This window comes from Primulina tabacum, chromosome 17, assembly GCF_025594145.1.
Source record: "Primulina tabacum isolate GXHZ01 chromosome 17, ASM2559414v2, whole genome shotgun sequence".
NCBI classification, from domain to species: Eukaryota; Viridiplantae; Streptophyta; class Magnoliopsida; order Lamiales; family Gesneriaceae; genus Primulina; species Primulina tabacum.
The window spans coordinates 25,404,109-25,421,502 of record NC_134566.1 but is presented as its reverse complement, the minus strand read 5'-3'; the positions used below and the strand labels follow the sequence as shown (position 1 = coordinate 25,421,502).

At 37.2% G+C, this 17,394-nt stretch overlaps 1 protein-coding gene across 2 annotated transcripts; it reads left to right on the top strand.

The window, feature by feature from the left end:
• The first annotated feature begins 646 nt into the window (after window positions 1-646).
• LOC142530407 (F-box protein At3g54460-like) lies at window positions 647-8,882 on the top strand. 2 transcript variants are annotated; one of them, XM_075636238.1, is made up of 8 exons: window positions 647-1,160; window positions 2,990-5,569; window positions 5,650-5,863; window positions 6,595-6,879; window positions 6,961-7,020; window positions 7,107-7,237; window positions 7,641-7,755; window positions 8,526-8,882. In XM_075636238.1, the coding sequence occupies exons 1-8, from the start codon at window positions 688-690 to the stop codon at window positions 8,670-8,672; spliced, it is 4,005 nt and encodes a 1,334-aa protein (XP_075492353.1). In that variant the 5' UTR covers window positions 647-687; the 3' UTR covers window positions 8,673-8,882. The 2 variants fall into 2 exon arrangements, 1 of the variants encoding a protein (XP_075492353.1); XR_012816151.1 differs by lacking the exons at window positions 6,961-7,020; window positions 7,107-7,237; window positions 7,641-7,755; window positions 8,526-8,882 and adding an exon at window positions 6,334-6,406 and having other exon boundaries at window positions 6,595-6,732.
• The last annotated feature ends 8,512 nt before the right edge of the window (window positions 8,883-17,394 follow it).

Here is a 17,394-nt window from a genome sequence, read left to right as displayed (position 1 = left end):
CTGAATTCGAGCATTTAAATTTTAGTAATATTCGGTTCAATTCAATTCGTTTTCAATTCTAATAATCTCATATACATATAATATTATTGTATTATTAAGTGAGATATTATTACAGTGACTAGTTTTGATGTCTAAAGTGCACCAAAAAGTATTTGGAGATACCCTTTCCTGCTTCCTCGTTAAAATTTGAGATAGATAAATATTTAACTTCTAGAAGCTAAAATTAAAACATAAAATATAAAACTTGATTCAAAATTTTAATTTAATATAATATGCTCTACAAAAATCAAAATATCTAAGCTTATTTTAAAATAAATTCATCAAGAGTATGTAGATTTTATTGATATATATTCATAAAATAAATTAACTGATATATATTCATAAAATAAATTAACTCAATTCATATTTATAAAAAATTTATTATTTTAATATAAAAATTAATACTTTCATATATCGATCTCCTATTTCGCAAATTCAAGTGGTAAAAGAACACAGAAAATGAATAGATGACAGCCCAATTTTTATTCATATAGCGGTTGAGTTTGGGCTGAGCCCAGTCCCAACTGATCTGGACCGAAACTGACCCATTATTGCTGGACCAGTATTTACGGGCCGGGTCGTCCGGCAGATATAAATATTCCAAATCCCGTCTCAGAATCATAGGAAGGAGGAATTTGAAAATTCCTGATGTTAATGGAGAACGAAGTGGAGCCGCCCGCAGACCACAAGCTCGCCGGTTTCCTCCGCATGGTTCTCGCAATTCCCGATGCCGCAGTTCCCGTACCTCTTCACTCCGCCTGCCACATTGCCGGCGAACGTCAAGATATCTGCTTCGTGTCCCAGAACAACGTCGCATTGGTCCCAATTTCCAATCCGGGAGCCTCTACGACGCCTTCATCGAAGAAGAGACGTAGCGTGATGGGGATGGTACACGGGTCAATTAGTGTGCTGCACCAATTGCATGCCCTCGTTACGCACAAGTGCTTGATAATCGTGGCGCGAGTTGTTGAAACCAGGGACCGGCGGAGTGGAATTGAAGGCGGGGGAAGGGAAACTAGAGCTGTAGTTTTAGTGGATGTATACTTTCCTGCAGTCTTGTGGTGTGGATGGCAGTTCCCGCGGTTTGGCGCCATCGCCGCTTCACTTTGCAAACACCTTAGGTGCGTTTTTGAATTAGGGATTGATTTTTCTCTTGATAATATGAGGTTTTTACTGTTGGTTGAAATTTACTATTTTATAAGCTGCCTTTGGTTAGGCAGTGCTTTAATGTTGTAAATTAGTCAAGGGTTTTGTGGTGCTATTTCTTAGCTTTATGCTGGCATGAATTATTTTGTTACTAGATCTATCGACCTTAGCTTTTTTGTTAAGTCACCTATATCTTGCACAATTTCGAAGCATTGAGTCTGTGGCTTGATGAATTTAATCTGATAAAAAAAAACTTGACAGTTGGATTTCGAGATTGGCTGCCTGGGGTATTTGAAATATATTTCAATTGCTCATGCGAAGTTTAAATGTAGAGGCAATTATTTTGAAATCTATTTCAATTGCTCATTTGGCAGTTATTTTGAAATCTCTTTATACCAAAGCATATGAAGTTTAAACAATTTAATTTCAAATGACTCAATCCTGATGTGATTTTAGATTTTTCGCTTTGAAACATTTATTGCTACGACATAGATGCTATAAATGCATGTTGAAAGAAGGAGTGGGGTGAGAGGAAGAGTGTAAGAAAAGAAATTCCTTGAATGAGTGAGCTTCGCCTGTGTGGGAAGTAAACATCTATTTGATTGTCTGGGAGTGTGATTTAACACATGAAAGTTGGCCTCATTTTTTGATGAAGTATTTAGTGGTCCAAAAGTAGGATTTCAAAAATAGCCTAATGGAAAAATTACACATAATTTAATAAGGTAGAGTGAAATAGGGTCGAAAGATGATTCCGGAAGGCGGTAAAACATGAACAAATTATTTTTCCACGTGGACTAGACAAACCTTCCCCCCCCCCCCCCCCCCCCCCCCCGGACCACCAAGGATATGTTAAATATAACTACACAACTGACCTCCTAAAGTCAGGAGTGTAAACATGACACAAATAACTTTTCTCTCTCTCCCACGTTACTTGTCTAGTAGCACTAAACTTTCTATGTCAAATGTCAACAACATGATAACCTAGTCAGGACGAGAACACAAATATAAATATGGCATAAAATGCCATAATGTACTAAACATAAAAAATGTAAAACATGGCAAGTGTTGTGCTTGGCACATCAGGTCTCCCACCAAGGATATGTTTTCCCATCTCCTCAGAAACATTTCTTGGCAATGGTGAATATGACACTTCTCAACGTGCTACAAAAACTTGCAGGCTCGTGTTCCTCACCACGACACTGGTTCATGGCAGGGACTATGAAGAGCATGCAAGGATTCTTGACGACTCATCTATGTTCACGAAACATTTTCCCAGAATATAACATACAAACCGATATGTTGTGTTTGCTGCCCATCCATAGTCTCAGCATAAGATCTCTAAGGTGTTTTCACACATAACAAGCCAGCTTTTCTCATTGTCGGTTTCTCGATGAATTCTACAAGGCTTAAAGATGTTATGAAGAAACTAAATAACATAATACTCTTAGGAATTCACATAAATTCAATGCATTGAAAACAATTACACATAATTCTAGAAACAGAATTGCGCAATTTCAGTGCTTAGAATAGAAAAGAAATAGCAAACAGAGCAAATCAGTTCCTTTTCTTACAAGCGTGCTCACGCATATTCCCATTATGTCACATAACTCAGCCGCTACAGCCATAGACCTCTGAACGTGAGAGTTTATACTAGTTTTTTGCAAAAAAAATAAGGTTTTAATGTTACTGTAAATCTCAATTGTTATCCCGTATTTGTAGCAGTGCAATGTTAATTTTGATAAATAAATTTAGGTTTTGTTGACTGCAGTGCAATGTTAAACTTTTAAATGATTTTATTTTACAGTTGTGATTGGGAAGCTAGAAGTTCAATGCTAAGGTCTGTAAAAGTGGACTACGACAACTATTATGGTGTTTGGAGTGTTACGGACTGTCACGTCCTTCACTGCAAATGGCATTGTAGTGCACCAGACAATTCCAAGAAAAAGCCTTTTGAACTCCAAGAAATTTTTAAGAGCTTACCCTGTGTCTCGGAGAAAGCGGACCTTGATAATTCAAGAGTGCAGCCAGCTCATTTATCATCTGACTCTGGTATCTGGGTGTTGTCAGATGATATTTTGATGAATATCTTATCTGCACTATGCCCAAAAGATCTGCTTAGGTTTTCTTTGGTGTGTCGTCATTTAAGGTATTTAGCAGCGTCAATCATGCCATGCATGAAACTTAAGCTTTATCCTCATCAGCAGGCTGCTGTTAATTGGATGTTACTGCGTGAACGGGAATCTAAAGTTCTACCACATCCCCTATTCATGGATTTCAAAACAGAAGATGGATTTGATTTCTATATAAATAAGGTTTCTGGTGAAATCGTCTCTGGTGTAGTTCCCACAATTAAGGATTTCCATGGCGGTATGTTCTGTGATGAGCCTGGATTGGGTAAAACTATAACATCCCTTTCACTAATCCTGAAAACTCAAGGAACTTGGGCTGAACCTCCAAATGGTGTAGAAGTGATCTGGAGCATACATGACGGGGATCGGAAGTGTGGCTACTATGAAGTTAGTGGAGACAATCAAATCCATGGTAGATTGCAGGACACTAACAAAAAGGTGGGTCAGAAATCTCGAAGAGGACAATTATCAGTTAATGAACTCGCACCAAGGAATAGTTCTAGCTTCCATGCACCTAATTCTCCTGGTTCTTTTGGTTTTGCTGATCAAATTTTAGACTCTGGTGATTCCTCAGTTAGTAACCAAGTTAAATTCTCTCTGTCTGCATGCTCAACTTCTTCAACATTTTTGGTGCGTAGCGCTGGGAGCAATAGTACTGTGAAAAGACAGCTTCTATATGCATATGATCCACCTGTCACTTCTGAGAGAAAGAAGGCTAAGAAATGCTCAAAAAACAGAAAACATAACTTTAAACAAGTTGGTTTCTCCTGCAGGAGGGATAAGGAGATGGTCACAGAAAATATTGATTGCAAAGAAACCTGGATCCAATGTGATTCTTGTAGCAAGTGGCGAAAGCTTAAGAATGGAATCCTAGAAAATGCTTCTAGGGCATGGTTTTGTAGCATGAACAATGACCCCTTTCACCAGGATTGTAACGTTCCAGAAGAATCTTGGGATTTGGGGGAGCCCATCACATACCTGCTGGGCTTTCATACCAAGGGAACATACGGTGGCCAGGAGGAAAATATTGCATTTTTCATCAGTGTGCTAAAGGAACATTATACGCTGATAAATACAGAGACAAAGAAGGCCCTGACTTGGTTGGCTAAACTTTCACCTGATAAGTTAGTAGAAATGGAAACGATTGGGTTGGTGAGCCCTGTAGTAGGAAACTCTCTGTTTGATACTAGAGTTACTCGTGATTATCACAAAATCTTTCAAGCTTTTGGCCTTACTAAGAAAGTAGTAAAGAATGTCCTAAGGTGGTTCTATCCAAGGGCACTTTCAAACCTGTCCTTTGATTTGGATTCCCTCAGGATAGCTCTCTGTGAGCCATTACATTCATTAAGATTATATGTGTCAAGTGCAACTTTGATTGTTGTCCCATCAAATCTTGTCGATCACTGGAAAACTCAAATTGACAGGCATGTCCGACCAGGACAATTACGAGTTTATGTATGGGGCGATCAGAAGAAAAAGCTTTCTGCACACAATTTGGCTTGGGACTATGATGTTGTGATATCTACCTTTAATCATTTGAGTTCTGAGTGGAGTCCTCATAAGAGAAGTGTACTGATGCAAGTTCATTGGCTTCGAGTCATGTTGGATGAGGGTCATACTCTTGGATCAAGTCTCAATATGACAAACAAATTACAAATGGCTGTGTCCCTAACTGCCACAAACCGGTGGTTGTTGACAGGTACTCCAACTCCCAACACTCCTAGCAGCCAGCTCTCTTATCTTCAACCAATGCTTAAATTCCTCCAAGAAGAGGCTTATGGGCAACATCAGAAATCATGGGAAGCAGGTATTCTCAGGCCATTTGAGGCCGAGATGGAAGAGGGGAGGTCATGTTTGTTGCAGTTGCTTCACAGATGCATGATCAGTGCGAGAAAAATAGATTTGCAAGCAATTCCACCTTGCATCAAGAAAGTTGCATTTTTGGATTTTTCAGAAGAACATGCAAAAAGTTATAATGAGTTAGTGGAAACAGTACGACGAAATATATTAATGGCAGACTGGAATGACCCTTCTCATGTTGAGAGTTTACTGAACCCAAAACAATGGAAATTCCGTGCTACTACAATACGAAATGTTAGATTATCTTGCTGTGTGGCTGGACATGTTAGAGTGACAGATGCTGGTGAAGATATCCAAGATACTATGGATATGCTAGTTGAGAACGGTTTGGACACAATGTCGCAAGAGTATGGGTTAATAAAGTATAATCTCTTGCATGGTGGAAATTGCATGAGGTAAGGTAGCTGTTTTTCTTCCATGTATGACAGATCTAGTTTGACCTTTTATAATAATGTATCCTTTGTTTTCTTGTTAGGTGCCAAGAATGGTGTCGTTTACCTGTCATTGCACCTTGTCGGCATTTTTTATGCCTTGATTGTGTTGCTTTAGATTGTGAAAGGTGTACGTTTCCAGGGTGTGGTTACTTGTATGAGATGCAGAGTCCAGAAGCCTTAGCTCGTCCAGAGAATCCGAATCCTAAGTGGCCCGTGCCAAAGGATCTCATTGAGTTGCAGCCTTCATACAAACAGGTGTGCCTAACAAAGTACTTTAAATTTGGTATAATTTGATATGGTCCATGGTGATTCTCTTTTTTGATGCATTTGCTAGAAGATGCTCATGTTTTCAGTTCATACTAAGGCCTATGTCTTACACACCTTTTATTACTAAGGAAAGGAAAAGCTACTCTAGATGGCATGGGAATTTTATCATCTGTCACCACCTATCAGCAGATATACAGTACATTGCACCATTTTTGTTTTCCTAAACAATCCTTCTTACTTTCTATCTACCAGTGTGAATGTTTAATTTTATTCCTTAATAACTTAGTAAGGAAATATGACCTTATAATGGGTTTAATTGGTTCAATGCTGCATTCGTTGATTGATTCAAGGTACTAATAACGTTCAGTTAATGCCAATTCTTTATGTAATTAAGGGCTTGTGCCGCACTAAATATTTCCATCATATGATTTCCCCATTCTCTTTCTTCTTTTTTCCAGTTCGAGTAGATCATGCACACCACAAAAATAAGTTGAACGGTGACTGGTAAATGAAGAGAAGATTGAACATGTGGTTATGCCCTTCTTTAATTTAAAGCATTAAATATTCTGCCAATATCATTTTGTGTATTTATATATACGTATGATCACCTTGACTGTGTTTGTCCATTTAAAAATCAATGGAGATTTTATGCATTTTGCCTCTTTTTGTCTTGAATCTTTTGCTGGAAAGGTCTCCTAAAATATCACTTTTTGATGTAGGACGACTGGAATCCTGATTGGCAGTCAACAACCAGCAGTAAAGTTACATATCTTGTTCAGAATTTACAGAAACTGCAGGAAGCTAATAGGACTATAGTGTACCAAAGTGAAAGCAGAGAGGTTATCTATGATAACCTTGATCTCTCCTCTAGGAGTAGCTTTTTAAACCCATCATTAGATCAGGAAACTTGCTGTAATTCTAGAAATGGGTATAACAAGATATCTCTCGAGAAAGTTCTCATCTTTTCTCAGTTTCTTGAACACATACATGTCATTGAGCAGCAGGTAACTATTGATTGCTGCAGGCTTGATTCCCATGATATTTGTTTGACTTACGAGTCTAATATTTTTAAACTGTTGGTACAGTTAAATATTGCTGGGATCCAATTTGTTGGGATGTATAGCCCAATGCATTCTAGTAACAAGGTATGCTTTTGTTAAAAATATTCATAGCTACTGTAATAAGTTCTTTTGATGCGGTTTAGTTGCTAACTTTTTCTTGCGGAATTCAGATGAAATCACTGGCAACATTCCAGCATGATGACAACTGTATGGCTCTTTTGATGGATGGAAGTGCTGCCTTAGGTCTTGATTTAAGCTTTGTAACTCATGTTTATTTGATGGAACCTATATGGGATAGAAGGTAATTGCTACAATTTCTATTTTTCTTCATTTGACGAGTCTAAACAGCTCATAGACAAATTCTCTAGCATCGTGATTGTCCAGCTGGTGTTAGCTATTCCATCGACTATGTGAACTGTAATTTCAAATGTTTTTTTTGGGACAAGTCTAAACAGCTCATAGACAAATTCTGTAACATCTTGATTATCCATCTGGTATTAGCTATTCCATCGAAGATGCGAACTCTAATTTTTTCAAACTCTAATTTTTTCAACTGGTTAGACCAGTGCTTTCCTGTGAGAGTTGATCCATACTCTGATATTGTTATGCTTGTTTTGCTTTACTTTGACTGAGAATTGCACATTTTTATTTGTCATTTTTTAATATTGTTGATGATTTATTTCAATTTTATGAAACATGAATAGCATGGAGGAGCAGGTTATCAGTAGAGCTCATCGAATGGGTGCTGTGCGTCCTATTCATGTTGAGACATTAGCGATGAATGGCACCATTGAAGAACAAATGTTGAAATTCCTTCAGGTAGTGCTGTCCTTGCCCTTGTTCTTTTTCTTGTTCTTGTTCACGTGATTGTTTTCTCAGTGATTGTTTGTGGCTGTTGCTAGAATAGTTCTAATCAAGTACACCTTATTTTTGTTCTTGGAATCATACATCTCTCAAAAGTTGTATTTTTTTCCCAAGTGCTTGTCCTGACCACCCATTCGAAAAATTTGATAGCTGCTAAAATGTATGTTTGAGAAAGTTTGTTTATATATGTGTTTCCTCTAGCAGAATATCAAAGTGAAGCTAATATTGTGGTGATAAGAAGGGTTCTTGTAGTCGCTGGAAAAATGTGACATAGAGGTTGCAAGTGTCTGTACCGTCTTGTTACATAAATCTGATAATGAACACCGATATGTAACTGTGAAGTATAGTTTGGGGAAAAAAAGTTTATTCACAAACGTCACGCCCGATTGATAAGGAGTTTGGTTATGCTTAAGCAAGATTTTGGTTTTAAAGTCTTAGATTAGTTTGAATTAATTGTGGTTTTAAGAATCAGGGTTGTATTCAAAAACAGTACAAAATGACATTTTGAAGGACATACAAATCATCTTCACTGAATTTATGAATCCTCAACCACATACGATGTCAAACTTTTTCTCCGTACCAAATATAAGAGTTCATATTGATATAGTGTTCATAACTGCTTGAACGATCCCTGGTTAATATATTCAATGCAACCTCAAACAGTGACGAAGTTCTGGTGTAATAATCTTTCTGAACGGCTAACTCCACACTGTCTTGGCTTATAGGATGCTGATGGATGTAGAAGAGTGTTGAAGGAAGAGTTTGGGAAGGATGATATTGACAAGACACGATCATATCGTACGCTACATGATTTCGCCGAGAGCAATTATTTGGCCCGTCTGAGCTTTGTGCGAACATTTTCCTGTACATGAGCTTGGTAGGTATCCTCCCCTGGATTATTGGACCATACATGGGTTTTACAGGTCAAATGATCCAATATTAGTTTATAATTAAGTTACACATTCTGGATCGGTAGGTTTATTTAACAGAAACATCTTTTGTTTGTCAATATTCATCGATGTATTGTTACTGGTTAAATTGGACCAGTAGTATATATAACCAAAACATACTTTACCGAGGGAGATTGGTTTGAGTTCGATCTGAGTATCGACTAGGGGTGTAAATGAATCGAGTCTCAAACCAGTATCAGTCTGTCCAATTTAGTATCGAATCATTGATATGAAAAAAATAACCTGCTTGATTAAAATTCTGTTCGGATCATGTTAGGTTCAGGTTACCCTACTTTATTTATTTTTAATTTAATTTTTATCATTTTAAATAAAAATTATAAGTAAAAAATAAAAATTATGAAATATTTATAAATATTTACTTCTTGAATTATATAAATAAATATATAAAAGGAATATATATATATATAATCAATTTATTTGGGTCATTGAGCTGGATCAATTTCCTGGATGAGAAGCAGAGCAAAATTTCAGGTTTTCGAGTTTCTCGGCAACAATTTAGGATTATGAAAGAGAGTCAAGTTGATTCATCCAATTTATTCAGAATAGGTCTTTTGTGATACGATTTTACGAATTTTTATCTGTAAGTTATGTCAATCTTATCGATATTTTCATTTGGATTTAACAACTAATTTCACCAAATTTCTACTCAAAAATTCAATTGATAATTTACGAGCTCGATTCTCACAATATCTCTGGTCCGTGGATCACCAAATTAGTAGATGTATTTACCTTTTAACATATGAATCCACAAATTAAATAGACTTTAATTATTTGATTTAAAACATATACAACACTTCAACTCAAGATGTTTAGTAACACCAAATTGATTCAAATTAACTAAAATTAGTTATTTAAATTTAAAACTTATAAGTTATTTTGTAAGGATCGTGTATCGTATTATCGTAGATCATATGTTGATTATCGATAATTCATGAAATTGTGATGTTATTAAAGAAAATATGCTTTGCTAATGAATGATTATAGTAGTATTTGATTTGTATTTGACGAATATGTTAAACCACAATAGAAAAGTGACACATGTTTCAGTTTTTTTAAAATAATTATCTGAGTATTAGTCCAAATAAGATGAAATTAATTTCATTGAAAAGCTAATACATAGTACTAGAACTTTCATGTTTTGAGTTTTGTCCAAATGCATTTGGAAATTGGGGCAAAATTATCCCGATGTGTATTGTGTACATTGAAGTTTTTACATTGACACATTTTGGTAGAATGAGCATAACTTTTGCATCTTATATCCAAATTGAGTGAGGCTGGTAGCAAATGAAAGCCAAGACCTATATCTACAACTTTCATGTTGATCACTTTGCTAATTCGAAAAATAGCATTCCGAACAGAGCTTGGCGCTATAGGGCGTCATTGTTTGACCGCCTAGCACGGCATTATGAAGATTTGCGAACAGAACCTTGCGCTCTAGGGCGCAAATCCTTGACCGCCTGACAGGATAAAACTGCTCCGAGCATAGCTCGGCACGCTAGGGCGCCATTACTTAACTGCCTCAGTGCGCACACCTGCATTTTAGTGATAAGAATAAATTATTTCACTTCATTTCATTGAAAGCTTCGAGCCTTCGAGAGAGGAAACAATGAATTCGAGTTCTAGCGTCCGAATCTCCTTCGAAACATTGTCAAAACGTGAAAAAAAATTATATATTCGGAATCCTCGCGTCGAGAGCGTTCTTTTGAGGTAAGTTACATTTGGTTTCAACACCGTTATTTCTTGAATTGCTGAAATATCGTGTATTTGAAGTTGAATTCAATATATGCTATAGAATAACCGACAAGAAACTACTATTCAAAGTCGGAATTGAGTTATGTTCTGATTTCAATTTGATATGAATTTTCAAAGTTTCAAATGATTTTTGAAACTTGAATTGTTGATTTTCATTGAATTCATTGAATGAAATGACGATGTTGATTATAGATATCATTTCTGTACTGAAATCTTAAAGCTACATTGATTAGAGACGAAGAATTGAGGTATGTTGCAATCGATTAACATACGACATGTATCTGTGTCATATGATATATGTTTGATTGATTTGACTGAGAATATGTGTCTATATGTCTTATTTGATGAGTTGACGTGGCATACATGACATTCAAGATTGGATATCGATGTATAAAATAAATATTTTGTTAACACACATCATTTGATGCATACATGATACATGACATGCACGTTGTGGGGCCCTTAGCTCCTAATCGTTATTACAATGCACTTTGATTAGGGTTAACTAATTACAGCGGAAAACGAGTTTAAAATTTTCTTTACAATGAGCCAAAATCATTTTATTTGAATACTCAAAATAGTATTTAATCTCACGTCATAAACATGCCCACACGAAATCAAAATCAATCATATACAAACAACTCATATCCTCGGGACATGTCCCGGTATATAGATACATATATACTGGGAACAAAATATAAACCTCAACTCAAACTGTGACTCCCTCCAGAAGCACCCTCTCCGATCTCCTGATATCCTGGAGGTACCTGCCATTGTCCACACACAAAGACAACAACAGCCCCCCTTGGGGGTGAGCAAAGCTCCGTATGGAACAACCAATCATATATACCACAAGTATCTAAGCAATGATATATGGTATGCAATGCATGTATGTCGTGGAGGTATCAGGTCAAATGCTCATCCACTGAGCACATGTCAGAATCAATCGAATCGCTATCAAATCAATGCTCGAGCTGGCACACCGGCCAATATGGGATACTCGTATGATAGCGTCGGCAAAGCGCCATCAAATCCCAAATCTCATATCCAATCATATGAGGCCACAATTGTCTATGCTTTACGGGTCATATAATATCGGCATAGCGATTGTGTTCACAAACCCCGGAATCCAATCAAATCATATCAGGGTATCCAAGAATCATAGCTCAACGTGCATGTCATGTATCGATGTATGCATAAAATGATGTGTGTTAACAAAACATTTATTTTATACATCGATATCTCAATCTCAATGTCATGTATGCCACATCAATCAACAAATAAGGCATATAGACACATAATCTCATTCCAATCAATCAAATCAATCTGACATATATCATATAATACAGATACATGTCGTATGTTACCCGGTCGCAACATACCTCAATTCTTCGTTTCCAGTTGATGTAGCCTGAAGGTATTGATATTACCCTTTATCTACATCAATAACATACTCATTTCAATCAATAACATACTCCAAAATCATTAATATGAGTTTCAAATATCCTTTGAAACTTCAAAAATTCATATCAAATTCAAACCATATCATAATTCAATTCCGACTTCGAATATAAGTTTCTTGTCGATTATTCTACTACATATAAGAAATTCAACTTCAAATACATGTTATTCCAGCACTTTGATATTTAGAGCTGCTGGAACCAGAAGAAAATTACCTCAGTCAGAAGCCCTCGACGCGACGATCACAAATATATAATTTGTTTCGCGTTTAGACAGCGTTTCGAAGTCGATTTGGACGGAAGAAAATCGAGTTTCTTTTCTCTTTCTCGAAACCTCTGAATTGCAAATGAAGAAAGAAAGAGAAGAAAAGTTACTCTTATCCTCATCTCTCTCGCGCTCGGGCGGTAGAATTCTCGCGCCCGAGCGCGAGACATTCTGCCCCCAGCTTTCACTTGTACCGCGCTCGGGCGGTCACAAACTACCGCTCGGGCGCGGCATGTTCTGTCCAAATGCCCCTTGCTTCGCGCTCGGGCGGTCATAAACTACCGCTCGGGCGCGAAGTGCTCTGCCCGAACACAATTGTCATATACCCTGGCGCTCGGGCAGGTCACTTTCTACCGCCCGGGCGCCACACGTTCTGTACAAATATTTATGTTTGTACTAAATTGGCGTCCGGCCTCTCCACTCGAGCTCTTACAACGTCAATTCATATTCAATATTCATTCCCTCAATTCCATTGTCACGATATACATCAAATGTATAATCACATATCAAATTCATGAATTATCGATAATCATATAGGATTTATGATAATACGATACACGGTCCTTACACACGTTGAGCTATGATCCTTGGATACCTTGATATGATTGGATTTGATTTTAGGGTTTGTGAGCAGGCTGCTATGTTTGGCATTACGTGACCCTTAAAACATAGACATTCGTGGTCCCGATGATTGATTGATTGAGATTTGGGATTTGATGGCGCTTTTCCGACGCTATCATACGATCATCCATTAAAACTTGATGGAGGCCAGTGTGACAGCTTGAGCATTGATTTGACAACGATTCGATTGGTTCTAATACATGATCAGTAATTGGGCATTTGACCTGATATCCCCACGACATGCATGCATTGCATATCATATATCATTGTGTAGATACATGTTGTATATAGTGTGGTTGTTCCATACGGAGCTTTGCTCACCCGCAAGGGGGCTGTTGTTGTTTTTGTGTATGGACAATGACAGGTACTCCATGTTATCAGGAGACCGGATAGGGTATTTCTGAAGGGAGTCACAGTTGATGTTTGAGGTTTTATTGTCTATCCCAGTATATATATATATACCGGGGCATGTCCCGAGGATATGAGTTGTTGTATGAGTTGCTTTGATTATGTGTTGGCATATTTTATGACGAGACTTTATTATATACTATTTTGAGTATCGACATCATTGACACGTTTTGGGCTCATTGTAAAGAAATTTTCACTCGTTTTCCACTGTAATTACTTAACACTAATCATATTGCATTGTAATAACGATTTGAGCTAATGGCCCCACATATTTTTTTCAATTTTATTTTATCTAAATATTATTATATTAATTTTTATATACAAATTGTATAATGGATTTTAATATTTAATAAATAAAAAAATATAAATGGAAAAGAGATATATTTTAAAAATAAATTTTTTTATAGATAAATCATATTTTCTCGTAAATAAATACATTTTCTCGAAGCTTAAGTCCCACACTTGATATATATAAATATATATATATATATATATATATATATATATATATATATAACTCTTCACTCTTTTACTTGAACGAAAAAGAGTATGATTTTTTTAATTGAGTCAAATGAATAGACTTAAAGATATTTTAATCTTTTGCACTTTTACTTTTAAAAGAAAAAGAAAAAAATTGACACCAATTTATTTAAAATGGCTGAACTTGAACCCAAACACAATTTTGTAGAAACTTATTTTACCACCAACTCTATTTGTCAAGATATCACTGGGTCGAGTTTGAATTTAGTCTTTCATTTGAGTGGAGTTTGGGTCGAGTTTTTTTATCACTGGATCAAATTTGATTATAATTTCATCACTTATCGAATTTGAGTTGAGTTTTTATATTTGAGTGGAGTTTAAGTCGAGTTTCTCATTACTAAATTGAGTTCGATTCTAATTTTTATCATGACAAAAACTTGTGTGAGACGATCTCACGAGTCGTACTTTGTGAGACGGATCTCTTATTTGGGTCATCTATGAAAAAGTATTACTTTTTATGCTAAGAGTATTGTTGGTCCCACGTGCGGAATTTGAGATAAAAAAACCCGAAAATAAAGAATAAACTGGACACCGAGATTTACGTGGAAACCCCTAATAATTATTAGGGTAAAAACCACGGGCAAGATGAAAAGAATTCCACTATAATATTTTGTGGTGTACCACTCACTCACTGTGTTTCCAAAGAGAACACACACTCTCTTAATACAGGAGAACAAACACCTCACAAATATTATAGAACTAAGCACTCAAATGCTTATAAGATGAGAGAAAACTCGAAGAAGGCATGATTTCAGAATGAAGGGGGGCTCTATTTATAGATCCTCTATCAGTGTGAATAGGCGTTAAAAACGCGTATTCATATTTCCGTCTGAAAATTCCTTTTGCTGCAAAACGTGTTTATTTTTTCTTCGACTGGTGACTGGTCCCCCCTCCCCATTTTGCCGACATTTCTCCCACTTGAATATTTGATTGAAAATCAAACACATCTCCACACATCCTTTCAATATTGCCATTACCTGCTGCTTACGTTTCTGCTAGGCCACTTGAGAATCTACATCACTCAAACTTATCAGTGTTTACTGGCTTGGTCAGAAAATCAGCTATGTTATCCTTCGTATGGATCTTCTGCATATCCACGCTTCCTTCTTCTACTACTTCTCGCACAAAGTGAAATTGGACTTCAATGTGTTTCATCCTAGAATGAAAGGCTGGATTTCTTGCAATGTGCAAGACACTCTGACTGTCACAAAACAAAGGAACATTATCTTCTTTGTGTCCGATCTCCTCCAATAACCTTTTAATCCATATTAACTTCTTGCACGCTTGAGTAGCTGCCATGTATTCTGCCTCTGTTGTAGATAACGCTACAACTGTTTGCAGTTTTGAAACCCAGCTTACTGCTCCCCCTGCAAGTATAAACACATAACCAGTAGTAGATTTCCTCTTATCAGGATCACATGCATAATCTGAATCGACATAGCCCCTGAGTGTAAAATCTGATCCTCCATAACATAATGCAGCATTCGAGGTACCCTTAATGTATCGAAGGATCCTTTTAACAGTGCTCCAATGCTCTCGTTCAGAATTCGCCATATATCGACTAACTACTCCCACTGCTTGAGCAATGTCCGGTCTTGTACAGATCATAGCGAACATCAAACCTTCTACTGCTGATGCATACAGTACTCGAGACATCTCCATCCTCTCTGCTTCACTGCTAAGACACATCTCGGAGGATAACTTGAAGTTAACAGGAAGAGGGGTCGATATTGGCTTACTGTCTTGCATGTTAATCGTTGCAAGACTTTCTTCAAATAATTTTTTTGTGAAAGCCAAATCTTTCTGTTACTTCTATCTCGGTGAACTTCCATCCCTAGAATCTTGTTTGCTGGTCCCAAGTCCTTCATATCAAATTCCCTAGCCAACTGTGCCTTCAATCCTTGGACCTGATCTTTGTTGGGGCCTGCTACCAACATGTCGTCCATATACAACAGCAAAATAGTATAATCATCACCAGACCTCTTGAAATATGTACAAGGGTCTGCACACAGTATGTTGTATCCAAGTCTCATGATATAGGAATCAAATCTCTTGTACCAACACCTCGGCGCCTGTTTGAGACCGTACAGAGATTTGTTCAACCTGCAAACCAAGTTCTCTTTGCCTTTTTCCGCAAAACCTTCTGGCTGGAGCATATAGATTTCTTCGTCAAGATCTCCATGAAGAAATGCCGTTTTCACATCTAGCTGTTCTAGATGTAGGTCAAACACCGCACACAATGCCAACACTACTCTGACTGTTGTAAGTCGAACCATAGGAGAAAATATCTCATTGAAGTCAATCCCTTCTTTCTGAGCATACCCTTTTACCACCAATCTAGCATGATACCGCTCCACTTGGTTATTGCCATGACGCTTGATCTTATAGACCCATCTGTTTCCAATGACTTTCCTCCCTCGTGGTAGTGTAACAAGATCCCAAGTTTTATTCTTGTCCAATGCCTCCAATTTTTCTTGCATTGCTATCATCCACAAGGATACATCCGAGCTTTGAGTAGCCTCGTGGAAACTCGATGGCTCACCATCTTCTGATAATAGACAATATGCAATGTTGCTTTCAGTGACATAATCTGAAAGCCAACCTAGCGGTCTTCTGTCTCGAGTTAACTGCCTCACATTGGAAACCTCAGACTCAACATATTCTTGTTCTTCGTGCTCTGGTACTGCTTCACAAGAAACTTGACCTTCGTCCATCTTATTTTCCACCTGAAAAATAGTAATTTCTGAATTCGATGTGCCTTTGTCTCCCTTTATTTTATCTTCCTCGAAGATGACATCCCTGCTGATGACAAACTTGTGAACAGTAGGATCCCACAAGCGAAACCCCTTTACTCCATCAGCATAACCCAAGAAAATACATTTTCTGGATTTCGAATCCAACTTTGATCTTTCTTGCTCATTGTACAGAACGTACACAAGACTTCCAAATGTATGCAAATGAGAATAATCCGTTGGCTTCCCAGTCCACATCTCCATCGAAGTCTTCAGATCAATCGCCATTGAAGGAGAACGATTGATAATATAACAAGTGGTTTTGACTGCTTCTACCCAAAATGACTTTTCTAGACTTGCAGTCATCAACATAGCTCTTGTTCTGTCCAACAAAGTTCTGTTCATCCGCTCCACCACTCCATTCTGTTGAGGTGTGTAAGCCGTCGTGAATTGTCTGTTGATGCCTTCATGTTGACAATATGTATCAAATTCGTCACTGGTATATTCTCCTCCATTGTCAATCCTCAAACACTTGATTTTCTTTTCAGAATCAAGTTCAACCCGCGCTTTGAAATCTTTGAAGATCTGGAAAACATCTTATTTCTTCTTGATTGGATACACCCAACATCTCCTAGAGAAATTATCAATGAACGAGACAAAATATCTCGCTCCTCCTAGGGATACAATCGGTGCTTTCCAAACATCCGAATGAATCAGCTCCAATATGCCTTTGCTCCTGGCAGTTGAAGTGCCAAACTTTAATCTGTGTTGTTTACTGGTAACACAGTGCTCAAAAAAGGGTAGTGACAATTTTGTAAGTCCCGGCAGCAGCTTCCGTTCTGAGA